General features: G+C 34.3%; 1 protein-coding gene across 1 annotated transcript; it reads right to left on the bottom strand.

Annotated features, from left to right (window-relative positions):
- Positions 1-7,639: 7,639 nt before the first annotated feature.
- LOC148298007 (L10-interacting MYB domain-containing protein-like) lies at positions 7,640-8,671 on the bottom strand. The gene is made up of 2 exons (XM_088249368.1): positions 8,309-8,671; positions 7,640-8,206 (listed from the first exon to the last, which is right to left on the bottom strand). Exons 1-2 carry the CDS (start codon positions 8,669-8,671, stop codon positions 7,640-7,642), a joined length of 930 nt encoding a protein of 309 aa, XP_088105494.1.
- Positions 8,672-9,038: the final 367 nt, after the last annotated feature.

The following is a 9,038-nucleotide window of genomic DNA, read 5'->3' as shown; positions in this document are numbered from 1 at the left end:
AAGACAGGTGAGGATGTTGAGATAAGAGAGGTCCAGAGAGGTGATGTATCGGGGGGAAGGCTAGTTGTTAAGATGCCATCTGGGGGTCGCAATTTGATAAAAGCGAAGAAATTCCTAGATCATAGTTCTTTTGATGGTGTTCCCAGATCCGTTCATGTCATCTCAACTGCTAATGGTACGAGGACCACGAAGGTCCTTACAGCACAGTATTTCAATACCAACAGACGAGTCATCTTTCGTCTAGAAAAAGAAAATGGAAAACTGGTGGCGGAGGCAGAAACGATCCCCCAAAAAAGCATCATCATGAGGTAAATGATCCCTCAGTTGTCAACTTGTATTGATATATATATATATATATATATATATATATATATATGTGTGTGTGTGTGTGCGCGCGCGCGCGCGCAATATCAATAAATTTTCCTAATGTCATGAGTTGTGAATTGCAGGCCTATTCGGCGTATCACACAATCTTCACTGGTTTTGTCATGAGGTAAATGATCGGTATCATCTCTCTCTAATATATATTTCAGTGCATAGATGTTCAAGCCAATTCCCCATGGATATGTGGATCTGTGTTCACCTCTTTAAGGTTGGATATGTAGCCTTACAAAATAGGACGCGGATCCTCTGCTTGGTTTTTTCTAGCTTGGATCTGCTTGACTTTCTTCAGAGCATGCATGGCACATCATTTAAACATCATCCGAAAGCTAAAAACATAAAACCACATATTTTTCCCTTGGCAGCTCTTTCTTCTTCATTTTAGCATTCTCTCACAACCAAACCAAGCTTTCAGCGGCTTGGCCAAAAAAAAGAGAAACCAAACAAGCAGCCCCTTTCAATCACTCCTCCTCGTCTCAAAACGTATAATTTGTTCATCTTTCAATTAGGGAAGTTTCATGTAAGTCCCTTGTAAAAGACCTTGTTTTCTCCAATTTTCCTCCACGGAAGTAGCCACGCGTATCAGATCAGGACTTATATCAGCAAGCAAGAAAAAAAAAATTAAAAGAATTCTGTCCGGATTGTAGAATTAGATAAATAGAGAGAAAGAGATGGCCGGGAGACGAAAGCTGTCGGCTTTTTGGAGAAGAGAAAAGGAAAGGGAAAAGCGTGGTTTTAGAGAATGCTAAAATGGAGAAGAAGGCAGCTAGGGAAAACTATGCGGTTTCTTGTTCGTGTTTGGATTATTTCTTAATGACGTGGCATGCTCAGAATAAAAATCAAGCAGATTCAAGTCTGGGAGAAAAAAAGCAAAGAATAAAAAGTAAAAACTATAATAATGAAATTTAGGGGTTTTGTTTTGTTTTGTTTTTGGTATTACGTACTACTGATCATGAGTGTGATCGATTTGCTGACTGTGTTTTCCGTGACCACTTTATAGTTTGCTAAGAACTGGACGGAGTTCGTGGAAATGGGTTTCAACTTGGTGAATGTGTTGGACAAGATTGTATTTCATGGTTTCTGTTCAGGTTTGGATTGTAGGGAGCCGTGCTACAAAAAAAAGGAGGCGACAGTAACTATTATTTGGTGATATTTGGTGATTAATGTGATATTTGGTGACATTTGGGCTAGTTTGTTATTGTTTTGCTTTCAATAAAACTGCTTTTTAAAGCAGTTAGAGTGTTTCACAATTGTAAATGTGATGTCAAAGTGTTGTAAAAATTTTGTGTGAAAGGGACGTGTTATTTACTTATTATGTGTTGTAAAATTTTTATGTAAAAGGGATGTGTTATTTACTTATTAATAGCAAAGCCAAAATGCCAATGGATTCTAGCACAGTGAAAAAGGGTATTAACAAGTTCGAATTCTCTTAACATTTTGAAAGTGTGTGAGGAATGAACCTCCTCCCCTTGTAGTTTAAACCATCACTGGTATTAAAAATAAAATAAAAATCAAGCCAAAATTTTAAAAGATCATGCGACAATGAGCTGGGCACCTATAATATAGAATTTCTGAGGCATCATTGTTTAGCAATCTCGTTTCACACGCCAAGTTTAAAATAATCACGCCACCAATGCTAGTTTACAATATTTCTTACAACAGAAAATTGACGCGCTATATAAAAATTACTTTTGTTTGCCTTGTTGCGTTTACGGAAATGACAATGCGTCACTTAGAGTACGACATCAAATATTATTGAAATTCCGGAGACGAAAATGTGAAAAAAGGTATATTCTTTTTTAGTGTGGTAAGTTGCCTTTGTTGGGAAAACAGGAACTTGGACAGGTAACGTGGCTGAGCAACCACGAATTGAGTGATTAGGTTAATGGAGTTAATTAGTAGAATAATTAGAAAAAGTAACGAATGAGAGCTAATTGATTAAAATTATATACATGATGTATATCAATATGACTAATTGAATATGCTAAACACGTATATTACGTATGAAATAGTGAGAGGGCGGCTGTCGTTGAGTGGAGGGTGAGAAGAAGTGAGGACAAGGCCGGCGATAATAGTTTTTAAGGTTTCACTGCCCTTGTTGACCACACCTAAGTGCTTACGTTGTCGACATGTGAACAAGTTCGAATTCCCACGACATCATAGTTGTGTGCGTGAAATCCTCTTCCCTTATAGTTTAGACTATCGCTTGTATTAAAAATAATAATATTTTAATTTGTCGTGGTAAGTTAATAGGAAAGACGGCCAATCAATGACCGCCCGGTCTAAACTCCAAATGTAAAGCATGGACAACAAATATCATTTTCAAGTATATATGTTAATCATTCCAGGAAACTTCGTGCATTTTTCGGATGAGGAGATACGGTCAATTGTCCTGATAATTGCTCAAGATGATGTAGATCTATGAGAAATTATAATATGTGGGGTCTAGTCTTTCTAGTTTTTTTTTAAGAAAAAAACATATTTTGAATTCAAAACAATCTTTAGTTATGTAGACAAAGTAAACGATTTTGGGATAAAACTTTTAGTTGATCCAGGTTTAATGACTGAATATTCTTTTTTAGGAAGGCGATAAGGACAAAATGGTAGACTGTCTCTTTGAACAATCGTCAAGATTATATAGAAAAGTAAAGTATGCTCAAACAGAAAATACTCAAATTTGTGTTCATAAATTGTCAACTTCATCAAACTCTATGAGTTCTCGTTGAGGGTTCAAGCAAAAGCACCAAGCTCAACCTAAACTCACTCGCATTCATATAAAATTTAAAACCAACACTCGAATTCATCACCAAACACTAAACTTTGAAAACCCCGAAGTTATGTATTGAATAAGATGATATCCGTGTCAACTAACGTTGAAAAAAATTCCAAATTCAAATTTTCATTCTTTGCACATTTTTTTGGCTATTCTGTTTGCACCTTAGGCCTACACTTTTCTATGTGTAATGGGTTCATATCAATACTGGACCTTTTTCTCATTGAGTTTGGGCTTTAGTAAGAAATCACAATTTGCGCAATTATTTTTCTCTAGTTATGTAGCTTTTATCACTTGCTTCTTCTTATCCACTCACTAGCGAGGAGACTGTTCAGTAATTGATGAGGCCTCATTAACCGATTGTTGGACAGATTGCTCTTTGACTGATCTCATCCTACCACACCAGGACATCTCCAATTCGATCATAAAAAAGGGTGGCTGTGAGGGTACTAGGAGACTGAGAGAGCTGCTAGTAAGCATGAGAATAACTGAAGCCATAGTTGGCCTTTCAGCAATAGTTTGTTGCGCACATACAGGAACAGTCCCTGGAAGGGACTAACCTGGGCTATAGCCTAGGTGAGTTGTTATTTTATCAGCCTAAAATTTAATTTAGTCCACCCATGCATACTAATGACAATCATGCCACGCTCGTCGCTCACATCGATCCAAAGACCCACAGACTCATGGCTCATTCAACAATATACTCAAGGAAAAGATTATGAGACAAACTAATGAATTGAATTCTCTTTGACTATTCCAAGACATTCTTGTGTAGGACATTTTTGTAAAGTTCTCTCTAAAATGAAAAGTATTTCCGTCTTGTTATTACTTTTTAAGCCTACTGCCAACTTCTTTATATATATTATTATTTTTTTAATTTTTTTTTTTTTTTTGGAACAGTCAATTGCTAATTTTCCTTTCACTGATAACCATCTTCACACATAATCCCTTTAAGTGGAATAAATAAATAAAAGAATGAATTGGTACACTGAAGTAGATGCATCTTTATGTTCCACTCTCTGGTGCATATATGAAAATACTTATAGGATAGCTTAAAACACTAAAAGAGCAAAGTCTGTGTTTTGAGTAGTCAAGAGTAATTCATGAGCATCTTAATGTTGTCGTACTAGTGGATGTGAGTTGGTATGACGACGTGCCCTCTTTGGTTTTGGAATCCTTTGTAGTTGATGATATGACTGTACCCCTTGATTGTATTCAATGAAATCATTTTTAACTGCTAATAAATAAATAAATCGAACTGGTGCCAAGTCATTATCGGAAAGCAAACTATACCACATTATTCAAATATTGGGTTTGGTTGATGTTTCGCAACCGTGGTCCAATGTAGTACGCTGAGCCACCTAAGAGGACAATAGAATAGTTGCTTATTTATACTAAGTTTGTGTTACATTTTTTAAATACAAGCAAGCTATACAAATAAGTTGTTACATTTTTTAATAAGTTTGTATTATTCAAAGATTGGGTTTGGTTTATTTATACAAATAGTTGTTTTACACAAATTATCAAATGACAATTATTATTAACGCGACAAAATAGTTGTCCCACCACCGAGCATATATCAGGGAGATAATGATTCCTTGGGCAACCACCGGGTGCAAGCAGGGGTGGTTGTTCCCGTAAGAGACGTCGTGAGAGGTGATGTTGAGAGGTTGTCCACGATCCAAGGTATCAGGGATTGATACTGGGCAACTAATCATTTGTATCATAATTTATTCTATAGCAACCCACAAATGTTATACTAAAACTTATATATATATATATATATATATATATATATATATATATATATATATATATATATAGAGAGAGTTTTTCTCTGATGCGAATGTCTGCATGATGTTAAAATCCAGTTGTGTGCTTCCAGCTTCTTTTATGTAGGTGGATTTGATTTGATACATATATATAAGGAAAAACATGGTAAGCACACCATATATAATAATATAATCAGGGGTTTCGATCTTCCAAAAAGTATCCCAAAAGTGAGAAGGTGTACAGAAGAACAATCAGCAATACCATTGGTTGCTACTGTAAACTTGCCATCAACGTAGACCCTTACAACTACTATATTCTAGTTATATACCCACTTACTTTTAAATCTTTACTAGCCTCTCTGCATGCGCTTCCGCGCCTGCGAGAGGCTTTTAAAAAAAAAAATTAGAATTAAAAAAGATAATGAGTAGTTGTGTTCCATAAAAAGATGATCCATTATCTGATTTTTCTTTTAATTTTAAATTTTTTAAAATATGAAAAAGTGTGAATTTACCATATTATCCTCATTTAATTAATAATTTCAATTCTTAAAGTTTGCATTAACCAAGGGCATTTTCTGGTATTTTGAATGTTTCACCATTCTCTGCCTTTTGCTTTATATATATATAGATTAAAAACCCAAATTTAAAATAGGTTGTCATGTGAGATAGATTTGTCCTAGTATTATTAACTAAATTACATCATATACCACATACCTTCATATTTTATTTATAATTTATTTTCAATCAATTTGGCATTGCTGTGCTGTGAAAATAATCGCTGTCAGATTTGCTGTGAGAGAAATCAGCTGTGAGAGAAAGCAGTTTGGCGTTTGGTAAACTTTTTGTTATAAGTGTTGTTTGTACAATAATCAGTTTCTGAGTGTTTGGTAAATTTGTTTGTAAAAGTGCTGTGAGCTGTGTATAATGACTAAAAAGGGCATTATGCTGAAATGACTTTTCTGTTCAAGTGTTTGGTAAAAGGAAAAGCACTTTCACTTTAGCTTATATAATTTTTTTAAAATTAAATATGTTTCCATCACACCCTAAAAATTATTTTAATTATAAAATAAATAAAGTATTCCATTAAAAATAAATATATTGTCAATAATATGGTTATAACAAAAATTAAACTAGTCCTAAACAAGCAATCATATACATTTCTAAGCAGATGAACTCATTAAACTTGCGGCTATATTATTTCTCAATGCCTCCATTTCTTGTGTTACAGGACCATCTTCTTGTTGTGCATCAACCTCTCTCTCAATCTCTTCATCTTGAGTACCATTTAGGTCATCTTCACTTTCATCAAAATGACAATCACGTTTGGCATGTCTTCTTATATAGTTATGAAGTGCCATGGTTGCAATAACTATTTTGACTTGTTTTGCAAAAGGATAACTAGGCATGTCTCGTAAAATACTCCATCTCTTTTTCCATACTCCAAAAGTGCGTTCAATAACACTTCTAAGGGAAGAGTGTGCATGATTGAATACCTCTTTATGACCCATCGGTTGAACACCGCTACGAAAATCAGGAAGATGATATCTTTCACCTTTATATGGTCCTAAGTAGCCTCTCATTTGTGGGTATCCCGCATCTACTAGATAATATTTTCCTAACACAAAATTTTATAGATTATTCACAATGTAAAAAACTGAAATATAAATTATATGAATTTTTTTTTCTTTAGATAGAAATAGTACCATTTGGAGGTTTAGGAAAATTCAAACTTTGATCACGTAAAGCTGATAGAAATATCCTTGTGTCATGGGCCGTGCCTTCCCATCCGGCACATGCAAATATAAATTGCATGTCAAAATTGCATGCAACCATCACATTTTGGGTAGGTATCCCTTTTCTACCAATAAATGGTATTTGATTAGAAGGAGATACTACAGCTTGCACATGAACACCATCTATAGCACCAATACAATCCTACAAGTGATAAAAAGACAAACATAATATTAATTATAACATAATAAAACATAGACAAATATTTAATAGTATATGCAATAGTTACCTTGAAATGAGGCATATATCTAAAATCCTGTAGGATTTCCTTTGGAGTGTTGTTAAATGCATTTTCCAATGGTTTAATTACATCCACAGCCAAACGACATACAACATCAAGTAAGATACTAAAATATCTGCTCACAGTTTCACCAGAATGTTGAAAGCGATCTTGTGCTTGCCTATTTGCAGAACCATGTCCTAAGACGTTCAAGAACATCCCTAACATCTCAGCAGCACTCATTCTTCTTGAACCCTTTAATCCATAATTGTTTTGCAATTCATCACACAATCTTAGAAATACATATTTGTCCATCCTAAACATATCATGGCAACGACTTTCATTTCCTTGTAATACTCCCATCAACCAAATATTTCCTGTTTGATGGTCATTCATACACGGGGTCTTATGAATATATTTCATGTAATAAAGTTCAATAAGACGAGCACTGACACATATAATTTGGTTGATCTCCTCCTCGTCTTCTAGAATGGACATGTTCTAAAATAACCTGCAAATGTGTTTATTTCCTTCAAATATCATTTTCACTATGCATGCATGTTTAAAATATCACTCACAAATTCAAATAAATGATCATCCAACATTAACTCAAATATCATTCACAAATTCAAATAAATTAACAACATAACAACGAAATATAAATTAAAGTCACTAAACTATCAAATTCTAGTTTTCAGCTAACTAATGATTAAGGAATTGAAGCTTGAGGTCAGGATCTTCCATGACAACAAACATCTCTCTCTTCTCTTGAGCACAAAACATTTTAGTTGCAAACCACCACAACTTGCTACCACATTCTACCCCAGGTAAAGTTGCAACATCTTTCATCACTTCAGCAATACTAGTTCCTTGTGAAACTATATTAGCCATTGATGATGTTCCAGTACTCCTACTCTCAACCACCTCAACAAGACGTTCAATTTGTAGTGATAATTTTGCAGCACCTCCCATTTTCCCCCCTCCTTTACCTTTCTTCTCATTATTATCTTGAATTTCAAGTGATTGATTAGTTCTCTTTTTTGGCACATTGTTTGTAGTTTGAGTGGTTTCAATTGGCACAGCCTCATTTGAATCACCATTAACTTCAAGTTGGTTGACATCATCATCACTTTCAATTGGAAGTACACCAGATGAAGGTGCCCAAGAATGCTTACCAGTGGCTGTGACATTCAAAAACATCATATCTAACTTATCCTCCATCTCAGGACTAATACCCTCAAATTGGAATCTTGCATATTTGGGTTCTGCCTGCATTATGACATATACAAATATTATAATGAATTTTTAAACATAGTTTAAAAAAATGGATATCTATACTATATCAAAAACAAGAACAAAAAATTAAAATACCTTAATTTTATCTTGCCACCATTCATCAGATGCATCAACGGTATTCTTAGCGACATTCCACCCAAGATCAGTTTCCTTCCCTTTTAGATCTTTCCATAATTTCCATTCTTTTTTTAGTAAATCCCACTTGTTTTTCAATTGTAATTTTTCATACGGTCTTCCTATCTCTTTACTAATATTTGTAACCAACCTTGCCCATCCAACTTTATTAAAGTGAGTACCGGGACGATTGCCTAGATCCACCTCCTTGATACAAAGGTCAATGAAGATGGCTATAGTTTGAGCATTCCACAATGCTGACAATTTTTGGGATCCACTTGCAACATTTTCAGTTGTGGTGAAGTTACTATTCTTCTTTGACATCTTATTGCAACAAAGACATTATATATAAGCACAAAAGAAAATAATAGGAATACAAGCGAATTACAAAACAAACCAAACTAGCCACAACTCAAATGCAGTGCATAGATGTTTATCTAATCTAAACAGTGCATAGATGGTTCAAACTAGCAAAAAGATAAAATTAAGGAGAACTATGAATACAACTTTGCTAATAAAAATTAAAGAGGAAAGTTTCATACCGTGAAATATGTAGGAATTTTAGGAATCACAATCTTGAATTACTCAGGAGATAGACCCTGTCATATAATTAAAGTAAAAATTGGGTAAACCACATTGTCAAAAGAAATCTTATAATAAACTGACAAGTAAATGTATTCCAGCAATAAAA

The sequence above is a fragment of the Prunus avium genome, chromosome 1 (genome assembly GCF_965620075.1).
Source record: "Prunus avium chromosome 1, drPruAviu1.hap1.1, whole genome shotgun sequence".
NCBI classification, from domain to species: domain Eukaryota; kingdom Viridiplantae; phylum Streptophyta; class Magnoliopsida; order Rosales; family Rosaceae; genus Prunus; species Prunus avium.
The sequence above is the reverse complement of the archived record's forward strand: the minus strand, read 5'-3'. Positions and strand labels throughout refer to the sequence as shown.